The 17,377-nt window shown below is 41.2% G+C and overlaps 1 protein-coding gene across 6 annotated transcripts in view; it reads right to left on the bottom strand.

Moving 5' to 3' along the window:
- Positions 1-378: 378 nt before the first annotated feature.
- Kcnk10 (potassium two pore domain channel subfamily K member 10) overlaps positions 379-17,377 on the bottom strand; it is a 129,955-nt gene continuing 112,956 nt past the window's right edge. For all 6 annotated transcript variants that reach the window (XM_074067385.1, XM_074067381.1, XM_074067382.1 and 3 more), the window contains 3 exons: positions 8,044-8,230; positions 3,700-3,842; positions 379-1,859 (listed from right to left, as the gene is read on the bottom strand). In XM_074067385.1, coding sequence (XP_073923486.1) covers positions 1,239-1,859; positions 3,700-3,842; positions 8,044-8,230 — 951 coding nt within the window. In that variant the 3' untranslated portion in view covers positions 379-1,238. The remainder of the gene's footprint in view (positions 1,860-3,699; positions 3,843-8,043; positions 8,231-17,377) is intronic.

Raw genomic sequence — 17,377 nt, 5'->3', positions numbered from 1 at the left:
AAAATGAAGTCTTTTTCTTCTTTGAAGTATTATTTTTTAAATGGCATTAATGGCACTTAGCTGCAAGCAAGTAAAACATTTCAATCTTACTATACAACGGTTGGGCAAGAGACAAATGTTCTTCTTGTTTGGAAATAGCAAGATTGGGTCTCGTAACTATGTCTACCCTAAGACACCCAAAGGGACAAAAAGCCCTGAGATGGAAATAAGCCACAGTCCTCCTTGGTGTGTCTCAGAAATGCAGGATGTCTATTGTTATTAGAGTCGGCTAGACAGAACAGCAAGCCATGGGCATCACACAAGGCAATCGTTTTGGTATTTTCCCCCTCCTATCAAAACAAGTCAGAGCCGAAGTTTCCGTAGAAAAGTGAACATGAGTGTTTTAAAATCAGTTTATTTTCACCTTCACACCCACTGAGGAAAAATGCATGATTTTGCCTTTAACCAGGCAACCGCTGAGGTTGAGTTTTCACCAACACTTGCAAAGTCCACTTGGACTACCTGCTACCCCTGTGCGAAGGACAAAACTCAGTAGGGCTTGTGTCATTGGTTAAGGTGATATCCACAGTGTGATGTGTCTGTCATGATGTTTTTCTTTTGTAATGAGAAAAGCAATTGCACCTGTTAGTACGTGTGCTCTGATCTGCTTCCAACCAATCCCAGATGCTCTCAGGTCCCACAAACATTCATTTGATGCTCAGAAAGGTATTATGCACTGAATGGTTTGTACTGAAATTCAAGCTCAGAGCACATGCCAAAATGTCACCTCTGTCCCAAGTTACAGTTACCAGTTCACCTGCACACAGGTCCCCCCCTTCTGTGTATGCCATGTCACTAATGGTAGGTTCAGAAAATAAGATTCCATTTAAAAGACACACCTGTTCCTCTTGGAGACTGGTCTAAGGAATAGCTGCCCTTGTCTATATGGCCTGCCAGGGTGGCACTGTGCAGTAGGACAGCCATGGGAAGTCCCTTCACATGTACTGCTGTGACCCACTATGTGTGCAAATGCTCCCTGTGTGTCCTGTAGCCTCTATCTGAAATGAAGTTTTTGTTCTTTGATTCATTTTGGCAGAGCAAGCTTTCAGTCATTTATGGCACAGTGAAATATATTCTTCAATGCTATGTAATTTTGGACTCACAAGAAGTCTGTTTAAGGCACATGTCTCAGTGTGAATATTAAAAAAAAAAAAAAAAGGACCACACAATGCTTAGTTCAAGTCCAATGTCTTTAACATTTAGTTTCTGTCTTCAAGTAATGCGTTGTTCTCGAGCTCCCTGTCTTTGGTGTCCATGGGTACCATTCCATTCTCCAACTCAGCGTGCTGCTGGATACACTCTGTCAACATGGCTGTGCTGGAGTTGTCCGAGTTACACATCTTTTCCGTCTCCTCCTCTCTCTTCTCTTCATCCAGGGAGTAATTTCGGAAGGTCTTGTAGATTTTCTGAACATCCTCAGGCAAGGTCTTTTTGAGGTCTTTGTTTTTCCTCTTAGTGAGTTTGGAAGTGGACCCAAACTTGTTGATGATGTTGTCTTCAGAGGCCCCTTGGCCATGTTTGTTGAGTTGCTCTGATCCTTTAAGGCGCAGGTTGTTTGGCCGGTTGTTGATGCTCTCTTGGGATGAGGCCTTGAAGTGGCCTGTGTCCAGAGCAGCAAACACAGAGCGTTTCTCCGGGGACAGCATGTCCAACGAATGAGCTCTCTGATCCAGGCCTAGTCTCCGGCGCTCCATACTACGAATGGTGGCCGCCCGTTGCAGCTTATCATGAATCTCAACACTGAGTCGCCTCCTGGTCTCCCGGAATTCGGCTGTCACATTAGCCTTCCACTCAGCAGCGTGGGCCTTGATCTCCCCAACCTGGTCAAGAGAAGGAAGAGCAACAACACATTGAGACATTCCTCTCTATTTGGGGCCTCCCAGCACTCATAGTCCTTGGATGTCCCCATAGGTACACCAGGATATAATGGAACCTATGCCCAGAGAAAAGGGATAAAACACTACTTCTGCCCTAGTACTTCTTGCCACTCAAATAAATACCCATCTCAAAGTGGCTAGTGACTAATGTGGCTCAAGGAGGCACACACATGGGAAAACCCAAAGAATGCCCAAGATTGGGAGATGGTGATTGAATCAAAGTTGGACAGCATTTTGGAGGAAAGACCAATACTTGGGGCTCCAGTTCTGTTTCCCTCTTTTGTTTTAATTGTATGATTTCATCCCTCCCACATAAATTGAAATAATCATATCTAGCTCATAGGGTTTCTATCATTTTGTAAGATAAGGAAATGCACCTATCCCAGCCCTGAGCATAAAACAGATTCTCAGCAAGCCCTTTGTCCTTTCCTTCCTTCCAATATCTCTATCTGAGTAGGGTGACCAGCCTGTTCCAGATTTCCAGAGACTTTCCTGGTTTTAAAGCAGAAAATCCTATGCCCATGGAAACCCCCCAAATCTTAGGCAAACAGACAATTTATAACCCTTTATCTGGGGCCTTGCTGTGACTATGTGCTGTAGAGCTTGCCCTGGATGAAGAAGGTCCTCCAAGACACCTGGTAACATTTCTCTACTCAGGTGCAAGAAAGGGTATGTTCTTCCAAACCCCACCCAAATATACTTTCTTAGAAAATGAAATTTTGCCTGAGGATCAGCACCAAATTTCTCAGATTTTAATCAACAGGACAGTCAGTACACATTCCATACTTCCCTATAGAGATGAGGGACTCAAACTTTTGCATTTAAGAAAGTCAGTATTTAGTGTTTTTCCTTTCTCTTTTGTTACAGCTGATCTTCAGTAGGTCAGTTGGCCATCTGGGGAATCAGACTGGAAATGATATTGACAGTGTTTATGCAAACCAGGAAAAATAAAAATGGGTTCAGGAATGAGGGGGAAATTTTTCCTTCAGCCATTTTCTCCTGGGGCCCTTTATATACAACGAGGTGAACAGTGGCCCTAAAGGGACTGTCCCTCTCTGTAGTTCTTCTTCTCTTAGCTCTGTCTTTCTCCTTCCATGGCTCTCCTACTTCCTTATTTCTTTTCTCCTCTTCCAAGAAGAATGACTTGAGTTTTTTTTAACCACGAAATTTATCTTTCCTTCTATGTCTTCCTTTTCTTGACTTTGCATGAGTGCTTGTGTACATTTATAAGAGGAGTAAATACTGAGTGCCTCTGGCAACAGGAATAAGTTTGTCTCTGAGGCTCTGAGAACCAAAGGGAGACACGGAGGGGATGTAGGTGAAAGGGGCCCCTTCAGCCCACTTGGCTGGCCATGCTCAATAACTTCAGTCTCATACACTGAATCAAGAAAGAGTCATGGCATCCAACTGCATCTCCACACAGAGTAGCTCCCCTGGGCTCCTTATGAGTCTTCTAAGGTTCCCCATGTATTTGGTGATGAAGGGCCATGACAAACCTCCCTCAGCCATAGTCTTCCCTAACTTACTATTTCTGTTTTCATTTGTATATGTAAAAATCAAATGAAAGGTTGCTTTTTACTAGTCTTCCCAGGGTTTGTGGTTGGTAAGTGAATCACCATATTTTCTCACATGCCAAAAAAGGTTTCTAGAAATAACTGCTGTTTCACTCAATTTGACTTCTGCATTGAGTCAGAAACACTCCAACCCAGAGAACAGAGATAGGCAATTCTTAACACAAGCTAATCTGACGTCAGGGACATTCACAGTTTGGAAGGGATCCTACCTCTTCTTTTGTCTTTTTGGATAGAACCCGTAGCCAGTCTCCAATCATACTGAGGACAGCTGCAAAGTAGGCAAGGCCAACAAGGATCCAAAACCACACTAGGGGCTTATACCACTCCCGGTAATTGATGCCAGCATTTCCCCCTAAAAACAATCAAACATTATTTTAACACGGTCTAGCAAATAGTCTTTGCAGAGCAAGTATGTTCCAGTTCATGCAGTGGGACTGTCCATTACCCAGTATTCAGCCATTAGCTTGCAGACATGACAAGGGCTGAAGGGCAAAGGAAAGATGTGTGTGTCCCTTCCCTGTGAGAGCCTAGCTTGTGACTTGACTTCTTTGACTCATGACTACTAACCTGAATACCTGTAAAAGAAAAATGTCATGGTCTACCTCGACCTACCTATTCTCAGCCTGAGCCTCAATGATGAATGACTTTATGCTAATTTACCTCAGGGCAGGTCCCGCTGTCACTTTGTGTTTCTTAAACTTTTCCAAATTTATTTTAATAAAAATAAAATATTAATAAATCATCCCAAATGGTGTGGAACTCTTGGAACCATTTCCATCTTAAGCTCACATGCATTTACCAAGAAATGAGTAGATGTGCAAGGTAAAATTAGAATAATGGTATTACTGAGACTTTGATCTATGAAATAATGATTCAATGCTAGCGAGGGATGGTGTGTACATGATGCTAATCCTAAGGGCCAATTAGACCAGGTAATTAACATCACCATAAGCTAGAAATAAAGGGGACCTTTGAGGCTAGCTAGTCCAATCCCTTGATTTTATAAATAAAGATTACAGTGAAAATCTATCAAACCAAATTGGCCACTTACCTAATGGTATTGACTAGCTGTTCCATTGAAAAGACTAGTCATTTATTCTGAATAACTAGCCTATTTATTCTAGCCTTCCTGTAAGTACTGCTGAGGGCAGTTATACAAAATAGGCTCCAAACCCAGTTTGGTCTTCCAGAGAAGGGAGGAATCTTGGTGACATAAACAGACATTAGCTTTGTTCTCACTCTGTGAGACACAGCTGCCCAGTGAGGGAGGCAGGGCCATGTCTAAGAGGACCAATATTAGCAATGCATTGCTAAATACTGTAGCAGGTGATGAATAATTGATTGCTAGACTTTCCCACTGGGTCGTGGCTGTAACTACATTTGGTACCACTGAAGCCACGCTGAGCTTTTATGGCATCGATACCTTGAAAAGCAAGCTGTACAGAAACCCGGACCTATGGATCTTCTCAACACACCCATACTCACTTTGCAATGGAGCCCATGAGGTCTTGACAGCTACTGACACTTCTTAAAGTTAGAATTCCAAACACTGTTAGAGAGGGCTCTGCATCAAGTCCCCTGTGGTTTGGTTTAGCTGCCTTTGTGTTTTCCCTATAGGCAACTCTTCCCTGAAGCTTTCTCCAGGATACAATTTGAATTCCTACAACATTAACTGGCTTTTGAGGTTCACTATGTTTCTATGCTAGGCCAGAGAACACGGTGTTCTCCTTTGGGCTATTTACCTTTGCAAGTCACTAGCACTTGACTCAGACTGTCACTAGGGTGCGCTAGAGAACAATTCCACAAACACCCTTCTGAGAAACCTTTTTATCAGCTACAGGCTGGAATTGGGAGCTCTCTCTAGGCTCTCAGTTAGGGTTGTGAAATGCTGCAAAGTCATTAGGTGATACCAAAATGGGTCAGCTGCAAAACAAACCACCAATCAATTCTGCGTGACCAATGTTCCGATTATATCTCTGGTAGAGTTGATACCATATCAGATCACTGCAGTCATCAACTCTTGGCCATGTCTTGTTTTAATGGTTAGGCAACCTTCCCTTTCACTCTTAAGAGTATAGTTGGCGCTACATCTGTAGATTCAACTAAAGGTGGATCAAAATTTTTTGGAAAAAAAATTGTGTCTGTACTAAACATGTACAGATATTTGTATTCCTCATTCCCTAAACAACAACTTATATATACCTAATGCAATGCAGTCACAATATATTAGTTAATTACAAGTCATCTACAGATGGCTTAAGGTATGCAGGAGGATATGCAAAGATTATATGAAAAACTGTGCCATTTTATATAAGGGACTTGAGCATCTGCTGATCTTAGTATCTGCTGGAGTCAATCCCCCATAAATACCAAGAGACAACCATACGAACAAATTCAGTGACAAACTTCAACTGCATGCATTTTTTTTAAGGCATAAATTCTCCAGATCAGTCCATGGAAGCTCTGGAAACTGGAATTTGGAAAAGTCTGTTTAATTGCAGTCAGCACTGTGAGTGATAAGAAACCCAGGTCTGTTGAAACCTCTAGATAAAAGAAGATGGCGTTGTAATCATTTGTAAGTAAGGACATTGAAACAGTGCAGATCCTGGGTTGGTGTAGGTTTTATTCTTCCTGGGGTAAGTTAAAAAAGAAAAAAAATGTCAAATGTCAGTATGTACCAAGTGCTCAGTCCATGCTGGCTGGTAATAATTACTAAAGGGCATAGTTTTCTTCAATCTCATACTCCAAGGACTCTGCTATTTGTGCTCTAATTAGCAGGCTGAATTGAGCTATTGGTTAGATAGCAGGGTCCATCACAAATGCCTTATAATTCATAGTCCTTATGACAGTGGTGCCAGCACAGAGAAGAGCTCTGAAGTACAACCCAATGCAAATTAAGTTGCAGGGGTCTTAAAATGTGTGTGAAGCAGTTCTAAACTCCATCTCCCCCTTCATGCATGACATTGGATTGGAACCTCAACTGAGTTTTTCCATGGACCAGCTATGAATGATGCTAAGTTATTAACCTGAACACACATGCAATTTTTCCTCTTACTTTTCTCAGTTTCTGTGGTTTGTCTCCAAAGCTTGAGGTCTCTAACCTGACACCAGTAGTTGAGTACTGTGCACAAGGAAAGACAGGTGGGATCCCAGGCCCTAGGTATCCAGTAAGCATCTTTTTTGGGGGATATGGGGATTCTCACTAACTGGCCCAGCTACACTAGAAGTTGAGATTCTACTGCCTCACCTACCCAAGATTACAGGCACACACCACCCTGCCCAACCTGTAAATCATTTGTAATCACTTTGACTTTGCAATTCTTTTTCATTTGTCCACAAAAAGGAAGAGGAAAACACTGCTACTTTTTTGTATAAAGTAAGACTCGGAAAAATTGCCAAACCCCTCGGCCAGTGACCTGCACTGGAGCATTGACATGGAGGCACTTATGCTCCTGTTGGTGAGCCTCTACCATTCCTTCCACAATTTCTTGTTTATTAGATTCCCAGAGACCAGTTCCCCATCCACCTTACATGCACTGTAGCCCCAGGGAAACCAAACCAAGGTGCTGTTGGGATCACGCAACAAACAATGAACAGCCTGCCTAGGAGGTCATCCTGCAAGTGTCCAGGCTGCTGCTTACCCAGGAACTAGTAGAGAAAACACACACACACACACACACACACACACACACACACACACACACACACATACTTCCCAAGTATTTCAAACTTATGATACAGCTGTTTGATCAAAATGTTTGCTTCCTGAAGTTGAACATAACCAATTATTGGAACAACTAGAACTATTACTATAGGGCAGAAGAATGAATGCCTCTTATTCCTGCCTTTCTACCACACATTGGGAAACTGGTACATATATGAAACCAATTATCATTTCACTTTCAATCTCCCTTTCCCTAGATAAAATTAATGGTGGTGTGCTCTTACTTCCTTAAACATTGGCATTTATTTTTACAATGAAGACTATTGCTGCTACATACATTTATGCAGAATTCATTTGATTATATTCACTCTGGGTTGTCCTCATCTCCCAATAGTCACTGGAAGTCCTAAACCTTGCACTAGGCATGCCCAGGACAACTTTTGCAGGGACAGTGGCTCTCACCTTGGCATCAGGAAGCTTATCCTGAAGGTCACTGCAGGCCAACCTCTATGCTAACTTCTCCCAAGGTTCATATTTGCCTTTTGTTAATGCACCTTTTATCAGTTGATTCAAGGAGACATAACACATTAGAAGTCCATAATTCAGTGAGAAATTCATTTTGCTCTTGCATAATTCATGTGACGATAAGGGCATGAAGCATCCTGAGGAGGAAGGGGCTGGCTTTCTTTTCATGGCAGAAAAAAAATCACTGCTGCTGTTTACATCACATAGGATTAAGGGTTTGAAATGAGCTTGTGCACAGCAGCAAATGATACTGAGTCACATTTGCTTCTCCTGCAAATATCTGTTATCATGATTTTGAAAAGTACAGCCAAAGATGATTTTTCCCCACCAGGACCCGGATGACTGGGATGCCCACAGTGCTTACCTGCCACAAAATCACCAAAGCCCACTGTGGTCAAAGTGACCACCACAAAATAAATGGACTCCAAGGCCGTCCAGCCCTCGATGTATTTAAAAATGACAGCAGGGATCGTCACAAACACAATGCAGCCTGCCAAGATGAACAGGATGGTCGAGATGACCCGGATCTTGGTCTGACTCACTTGCTTTTTCTAGGAAGAGCAAAGGAAAAAGATTGACAGGCAAAGTCAGTGGCATCAACCTGGATTCAGAAGACAGATGCACAGGAAAGGGGGGTTGCATCAACGGTTTTAAACCTTTCCCCAGCCATAGGTTGCTTTGTTTCTGATGAAAGCTGCAGGCTCTCTCCTAGAGAAATGCACACACAGAAGTTCCTGGATGGACTAGGAGAATCTCAGGCCCCCGGAGGTGAAAGCATATTCTTAGACACCAGGTCAAGAAATGCTGCTTAGCTCATGCTTTGAATATCCCTCGCATGGTTACATGACTGCAATTCTAACTTGCTTGGTAGTGCAAACTTAATTGTGTCCCAAGAAGGGCTTGTTGCCGCTTTTCATAAATTACTGAGTCTCCATTAGGGTTTGGGGCTCTTTCCACACTAGTGAAGATGGATTTGCACCTAGTTTTCCTCTTGTCAAAAAGAATATGCTGGAATAAAAAGTGACCCAAGAGGCTTGTGAGATATAGTGTGACTGCTGCCCACATTCTCTTCAACAAATCATTAATTAAATTATATAAATAACACCCTGAATCAGGCCAAAGTGTTTGGATGAAAAGAAAAGTATAACCACCCTAGCCTCAATTGTGACAGACTTTAGCCAAGCACTGGTGTGTTTCAAAACCCTCCTTCCCCCTGTGGAGGCTGTGCATTTACAACATACTTCTTTCTTAAAACACACCTGTTTGAGCTGGTTCTGTGGTCATCAAGTCTCCAGACTGTGTTACCCGCATGAGACAAGACAGGAATCAGAATGACAAAGTCACTATCTCAAGGGGTAGTAGGAGTTTCATCTGCCAACTTCTACAGGAGTCATCAGTTAGGTAGCAAAGATGCATTAAGAATGGCAATTAGTTTGATATTGGGCAAAGAAACCATGCCAGTAGAGTAAGGTAAGGGGACTGTGTAGCATCATTGGTAAGCCTGCTGGATGCTCTGAAAACAACACTGCATTGACTCTAGGTGGAATAATTCAGATCTTCTCCAAAATCCCAGAACTGGTGCTGGGGATTGTCATCAAGAGTCCTTGGTACCATGTACTGGCATAAATAAATAAAATGCATGTTTAACACTAGAGTATGTGGCCTGTCTATATTACCTAGATTGGTTTTTGCAAAAGCATGCCACATTTGGGGCAATCAATATAGGAAATCTATACCATGCAACCTGCTTCCTATTCATTGCCTGCTGATGAGTCAGAAAGCAAATAATCTCAGAGCATAGAGAGGCCTTTGCATAAGGATGTGCATAAAATGCTGCTAATTAGGGAAAAAGCCAAAATTGAGATTCTGATGTTTAATGATGGAAACAGCTTTTCAAGTCATTCAACAATTCATCAGCTCAAAGAAAGTTGCCAAAGCTGTCCTCCCCTAATGCAAGACACCAGACTCACTCCCACTGAAAAACAGGCCACCCCGTGTCCCTTCTGGGAAGGAAGATTGAGAATAAAAAAGTCACTGGTTGATTAATCCAGGGAAAGCTAAAGAAATATAACATAGAGTCATGTGCTCTGACTCCTGAGAGGGTGCTCAATATACAAAGTAGGAACAGGGGAAAATAATTGGATCTGCACTTTTACACTGTCCCTTCCTCATATTCTAGGGGGGAAAATGCAATCTACCAAGTTGTTGAAACTTCATGTGAAAATACTAATTTTTAACACACACTATTATATTGTAACGAGAGAAATTACCTGAACACCATAGGGAATGTTTTGCCCATTTCTCGAATTTCCAGGTTGAATGTAACAGGAGGATTCTGTGGGGGCAGCTCTGAGAACCCCCCTCTGGGCATCCAGGAACTTATTAGCGTAGTTTGGTTTTTAGACATGCATGAAAAAGTCCAAAGCCCAAAAGGAGATTTGACTGCAGATCATTAAGTTAATCTAATTGCTGACAATGGGAACATTCTCTCCCCCCTCCATAAATCGTCCTCCTCAAATGCATAATGAAATTAAAGTGAATTAGATGTTTGTGAGATGCTTGTTAAGTCATCAATTAGGATGCGAATACAACTTCAATCTAATTGAGCCTGGAGGTTGGCAAAGAAGCACTGCAGGTACAGAGGAAGCAGGAGCTCTGCCTGAGGTTCCTGAGGTGGGCAGAGGGAGGGTGGTGAAGGGCGGGAGGGTGTGGGTTTGTTTGGCAGAAGAAAAGGCAGTGTGTAACAAAGGCTGAATGGGGGTGTTTTGATTGTATTGTCCTGGGGAGAGTTTATCAGTGAGGGAGGCGTTTCTCTTCTGTACACTGCTCCAGCCTGTCAGTGTGCTCCTGGGCTGCTGCTCCCAGACACCCAAGGGCAATACTCAGAAAATGCTTGGAGCATTTAATTTGGAGAGAAGGGTGTATTTTAGAGACTTAAGTATTTTGTATGTGTGTAGGTGTATCAAAATATGTGTATACCCATTCTCAATTATAAAAGGAAGATCTGTGGATATAACATTGTAGCAATATCTGTTATCGTAGACACTGTTTCTCCTGCCCTCTAGATAGAAACCACAGTTGCCTTCATTGAACATTTTAAACTGTAGTTTTCACCATGGCATGAACTATCTCTCTTGTCATGTGGTGATCTCCAGGCCTCTTTTCCCTGTTAGCTCTGCAACTGTTCCCTCCTAGAGTAAAATGACATTTAAGAACAAAGACTAGGAGCAGATACATCCCATCTCCACTGCAAACCAGTCAGGTGGCCTTGTGCAGGTTTCTCAACCTCTCTGTACATTAGTTTCTTCTTCAGTACAATGGAAGCAAGAGAAGCCACCTTGGAGGGCTGTTTGGAAGACTGAATTGTGCTAAGCAAAAGCTTAGCACAGTGCCTGGCTACAGTGACTGTTAACAGACATTTTTAATGTAAAAGTCCAAATCTCCCCTTTGATGTAGGCAGTCCCAGATTCAGGCTTCTCTTTGCTGCTAAGGAATCTTCCTTTCTTCCTATGTGGCTTAGAAAAACCTCTGTTTAGGTCACTGTTGGTTATCCCTTCCTGGATAAATTATCTTGTGTAATTGCCTCATTTTCAATGAGGGAAAAGTCCTCATTCTCCCTTGGTTTTTCTGTGCCAACTCCAGATTAGGCTCTCAGATGCTCTCAGCTTACAATTTTGGAAGCTCTTTTTTAATTTGCCATTCAATTCAGTCCCCCCTTGTTTCTCATCATCCTTCTGAAACTGCTAAGAATTGCAGATAAAGTCTGGGACCGGAGGAACCAGCTGCAGAGAGGCCGTCTTTCCCACTGCCTCCCCCAACCACGTTTCATGCCACATACAGAATGGAGCTGCGCCTCCACAGTGGCAGGGTTGCTAGGCAAAATCATACTGCTTGTGTCCCAGTAAGCAGAGTGGCTAGCAGAAAGCGTTGTGAGCCCAGATGCAACAGAGCTAATGAGCCTTTAGGACAACAAAATTGTAATCTGAGGGAGGAAATGGTTTGATACGATACTGGAGCAGACGTGACAGGACAATTGTGTGTTTTCTGACCCAATCTTGTTTTCTCACTGTGTTGATTGGTTAGAACAGATGACGTGTTCTTTTTTACTCTTTATATAAATACTATTACACAAAACTATCTCTTGTGCCCAACTGCAGCTGAGCATAGGAATTTTTGATGAACTCAAAATCTGTCTCCTGGAGTTTATTTAGTTATCAAAATTACATGTGCAATTATACCAAGGAGCAAATAAGCTTCATAAACAAGTGAAGAGAGCCTGCTCAGAGCTCCCCTCCAACAGAGGGATGCCTCACTGACCAGCAGTGTTTACTTGTTTCAGACCTCAGAGGGCTGAGCCATGTGTCCAATTATCTCTAAGCATAATTCCCTACCTGTTTTTTGTTTACTTGCACAATGTTTTTTTTTAAGAAAGAACATACAGTTCTATTCATTTGTAAGCTATTTCTTTTTCATTTGATTTTTGTTCCCTTCTAATAATGTCCACTCGTCTCATCTTCATGTGATTTCTTAGAATTCTGACATTAACGACGCAGCTTTTATCTAGCTGAGAAATATTTTCATTGAGATTTTTAGCCAGGAGGTTGGAGATTTTATTCAAAGATACTGCAATAAAAATCCTAGGAACAGGAGCTAGACACGCAAAGCCCTGGTTTATAGTTTTGTTTGGTTTTGTTGAAATGCAAACATGTCACCATGGTAATACAATTGAGCTGAGGATAATTTCTCAAAATGGAAAGATAATAGGAACTGTCTCACAAAAAGACTGATTTTATTTTCTTACATTATTATGTTTTCTGCAAAGATTTCTTCTAAAATGTCTACTTATAACAGTTTCAACATCACAGCAAATAGCCATGATGCACCAGCAATTCTATAAACTTCTATAAACTTGACAAGAGCTTTTTAAACACCATTGCCTGTAATCTCCATGGTGGAGACACTCTAACCACACATTACTGAGAACAGTGTAGTAAAATTTCCATGGAGACTACTGAAAAATGCCCTACTCAAAAGCTGAATACACGAATGGATCATATCTCTATATTAAAAAAAAATTTATATCCAGCCTCTGACTCTGATTCATATCACATAATACAAAAAACTGGCCAACCAGTACTTTGCTGGTATCAACAAGCAAAGTTTGGGGGAAATTTTTGCTATATAAAATTATTTTTTAAGCACTGGTCTGCCAGTGCAAATGCATTTGGGATGAAGAATAATTAAAATTTATAAATAATAAAAACTCCTTTAACTTTTCCACTCCAGGAAGACTTTAATTAAAAGCATTGAAAGGTAATGACTGTTAACCTTTGAAGATGATACACTATTAGAACACATGATTTGCATTCAAATCTCAAACTAGTTAATTCATTCAGCAGATAATTATTAAGAAACTTTATATGTCAAAACGTTCTAGTTGTAAGAGATGTGGTAGGAAGGAAGGAAGAAGAAAAGAGAGAGAAAGAGGGGAAGGGAGGAAAGGAGAGGAAAGTTAAGCTCTTTTTTCATGCACAGAAAGTCTAGTGATCAGGGCTAGGGTGGGAACAACTGAGTCCTTGGCTACAGTCTTTGTGGGCACTGTTCAAAGTTCCTTGTCCTGGTAGCTACTGGAGGCAAAGTTTAGTGTCTATACTTTTATCCCAGTGACTTACAAAAAATCACTTGGGAAAGAAGAAAGAAAAGAATAATATTCATGTAGTTCTGGTATGTGCCAACTGTAATGATGATCTTTTGACATTTGTTAGCCAAGCATTCACAAGCTATGGCCCAGAGGCCAGAACAACCCATAAGCAATCCCACCAAGTGCAGGAAACATCCAGACCTTAACTGAAGAATCCTTTTTGTTGGGCGCTGGTGTCTCACGCCTGTAATCCTAGCTACTTAGGAGGCAGAGATCAAGAGGATCATAGTTCGGAGCCAGCCCAGGCAAATAAATCACAAGACCCTAACTCAAAAAAAACATCACAAAAATGGGCTGGTGGAGTGGCTAAAGGTATAAGCCCTGAGTTCAAACCCCAGTACCAAAAAAAAAAAAAAGAAAGAAAGAAAGAAAGAGAGGGAACGAAGGAAGGAGGGAGGGAGGGAGGGAGGGAGGGAGGAAGGAAGGAAAGAAGGAAGAGTGGCCCCAAGGAAAGGAAAGGAGCACAGGGTTATGTGCTGATGAGCCATGTTGACTGAGTTAATCCTGATAGATGCCCACCATTCTGTCCACCTATCCAATTTCTAAATTTATTCTACCAGATTTCAGCTGCACAAAATGCCGTCTTCATCTGTGCACACACAACATACAATAATACTGCAGTAGCAATACTATAGACAGCTGAAAGATAAACTCACTCTTCAGCCGCTGGCTAACAAGGTTCAAGGTTATAGCTCATTGAGTGAGCAGTACTCCATAGATAGGGCATGAGATTATGATTCTTCTTTTGTGGGGAGAAGCACCCATGAGAGAGCTCCACCCACTGTAACACACATGCCCAGTTGGCTGTTACTCTGACCCAGGAACTGTGAACTTAGCCTTTTTCCCCCAAGAAGTGCCCCTGTGACCTCCTGTCTTAATTCTGAGTTGTGTTAGAACCATATTCTCCAGGATTGAGGAAATATAGTAATATTAAGCCCTAATTTGTCATCTCCTTTGTCTTCTTTCCTTATTTATTCATACCTTGGGTAGCAAAGAGGATATTCTCTCATTGGGATCTTTTAAAGACCCCATCATCTCAAATACCCCTCCCAGTACTCTCCAGTGCCATGATCTTTTGTTTTATCAGAATGAGTTATATCTAGACTCTGACTCTGAGTCACCTTGCAACATATAGCAGATTGGCTCCATTGAGTTCTCCATGCAAAGTGTTTGAGAAAGACTTTGGTTTATTCTACTCTGAAGAAGGAAAGAGGTCAGACCATCTGCTGTGCAGCAAATTCTTCTAAAGGGAAGGTGACTTCTCTTCTTTAAGTTATGGATGTTCACCAAGAAGGAAAACATAAAAAATTTTTTAAAAGTATGAAAGTAAGAGTGAGATTACAGTGGACCGGCTGTTGTAGGCACTCATCTAATAGGAAGTAAGGAATTGGGAAAAGCCTTCAGGAGGCCAGAGCTCTGACTGGAACTGTCTGGGAGAGACAAGATATAAGAGGAGAAATCTGGGGTTGGGGCCATGATGCAGATGTGAAACTGTCTGGGTCAAGTAAAACACTCACTTGCTCTGCTTTGAGTTGTCTAAGAATGCTTTATCCTTTCTCATCCTTCCTGGCCATCTCTTAGACATTTGACTGCCCACAGGAACCAGCATCCAAGGGTAATCAGAAATTGTGTGAGAAAGAAAATTGTCATATGCTTCCCATGCTCCATGTTCAGGTGTGAGTAACTCAGAAGGAAGACATTGGACTTCCCAGAACAACTATCAGTATGCCCAGGAATCAAGGTAAATGAAAAACAGGCATACATTTTCTGTGGTCTTATTTATCTTGCCTTCTTGGCAATTTGAATAAAACTTGAGATCAGCCAGATTTAGGTCAATACTTATAAAAACCACTTAGGTATGATTAAGTGACCAGCAACCTCCTTCCCAGTAGTTCCTTCCTCCCTCCCTACCTCCCTGCCTCCCTGCCTTCCTCCCCGCTTTTCTTCCTTCCTTCCTTCTTTCCTTCCTTCCTTCCTTTTTAGACAAATACTTTCTAGTGTAAGCACATAGGGATGCTTGTCCACAGAAAGCTACAAAGAATGATGAAATAAACATTAGGAAATCTTATAAAGAAAAGATATATGAACACAAAGAGAAAGAAAGCAATAAGAAGAAAGAAAAATTAGAAAAGTCTACAAGAATAATAGTTAAAGGCATACCTGAGAAAAATACTTTATAACATAAAAATCAGAGATGGAACAATGGGTTAGGGCTGTAGAAATCTCCTGAGGATCTAAGTAGACCACTCATCTGAAATTATACCTCATTGTTTCAGAGACAGAAATAAAATGGAGAGAAGAGAGAAAGAATGATGCATGAGCTTTTTAGTTAGACTGTGAATCAGGTTAGATAAGAAAGGAACACATCTTTGTAGAAGTCATGCAGAAATAAATTATAAACGAGAGAGCCCTGCATTGAAGGAACTCAACAGAAACATCTAGTTCTGAAATAATTTCTTGAACAAGGTATTTTCAATACCTTGAGATTTGTAATTTTTCTTTCAATCAATATTTATCATGTATCTACTCTCTGTCAAATACTGAGCTAACTTCAAAATTGCTCCCAGGATCACAGAACTAGAGGAGTCAAGAAAGAAAACATTAAACAATCACACAAGCAAACATGTAATCATATAATTTCACGGAAAGGAGAGAACAATCCAAGGAAGTCTAATGACACCGTTGAACTACTTGCCTATCATAATCCCCCATATACGTTATTCATGCCTAAAGAATCCCCCATTGTAGTAAGGGGATTTGCTGCAAATGATTCAAGACAAAGGATTAGTGCTGGAGAAAAATAACATTGCAAGGAGACCAGGCAAGTTCCCATGAACTTGACACTATGCATACATTGACTATTTTCGGCTCCTGACAAAGTTTGCATTGATATCCTGGGAGATTACTCCTGATTCTCATCCAAGTTTGCACAAAAATGCCCCAAGGAAGGTCCAGATTCCAAGTTTGCATGAATTGTAGACAAATAAATGAATATGTCAATTGTTTTTTATTCATCTATCATTCATCTGTGATTATTAAAGACTTGAGCTGCTCTTTAATTTGATTATAATGGATTTGATTAGAATGACTAAGCAGAAATCTATTTAGATTATTGAACACACATAACAGATGTTAGTTAATTAACACACAGTTTTTCCTTTTAGAAATTAAATTACATACAAACCCTTTACCAGAGTTTAATATATGATTAAAGTGTATTTTTACCTTTTGTTAAGTTAACCTATGCACACAGAAGCAGGTGTGGGTGTTGCAAGGCTGTACCTCCAGGGACACACGCTCCATAGGTACAGTGGTACTGTTGTATCTCTGTAGATAATATTTTCTTTAGAAGAATATTCTCTTTAAAATACAGTATTAGATTACATTTTTCCTGCAAAATGTTTAGCAGAGGTATATGTTGTTATTCAAACATTTCTTCACAGAGGACCAAGGAAAAAAGTTCATTTTTTGTTGGAAGAACAATTACAAAGTGGAATTTAACTGACCCTGGCAAAGGTCAACCTGCTGTCTGCTGTAATGACCATCAGTGATGCTGCTCTAGTTCACCAAGCCACACCAGTATGTTGTGATGGATCTGAGCTGGTAAGAGCACAAGCATGACCATTTTAAAGGATATTGATCATTCTTTTTGGATTTTTATCATTTGAACCCATTTCTTTAGTCTTGTGAAATACAGAGACCTCCTCCCAGTATAGAATCTGAAAAACACCAGCCACTCACTTCCCCAGCCTCTCTTGCTGTGAGGACACAAGTACATGCTATAAACTACCCCAACCATAAAGACAAAGTCTGACTTTGAACCACACATTAGTGACACAGATGTGACAGGGTTACATCTCGAAGTATTCATCTGATTTTTTTTTCTGTGTTTTCCACCTGTCTTTTCTCTCACTGACCTCCCAAGGACTGCTTCTATGTGAGGGGTAAATAAAGGCATGCTTGTAGAACCACTTTTGCCTCTCCCAGAGACAAAGCA

The sequence above is a fragment of the Castor canadensis genome, chromosome 3 (genome assembly GCF_047511655.1).
Source record: "Castor canadensis chromosome 3, mCasCan1.hap1v2, whole genome shotgun sequence".
NCBI lineage: Eukaryota > Metazoa > Chordata > Mammalia > Rodentia > Castoridae > Castor > Castor canadensis.
This window is presented reverse-complemented; position numbering and strand designations above follow the sequence as displayed.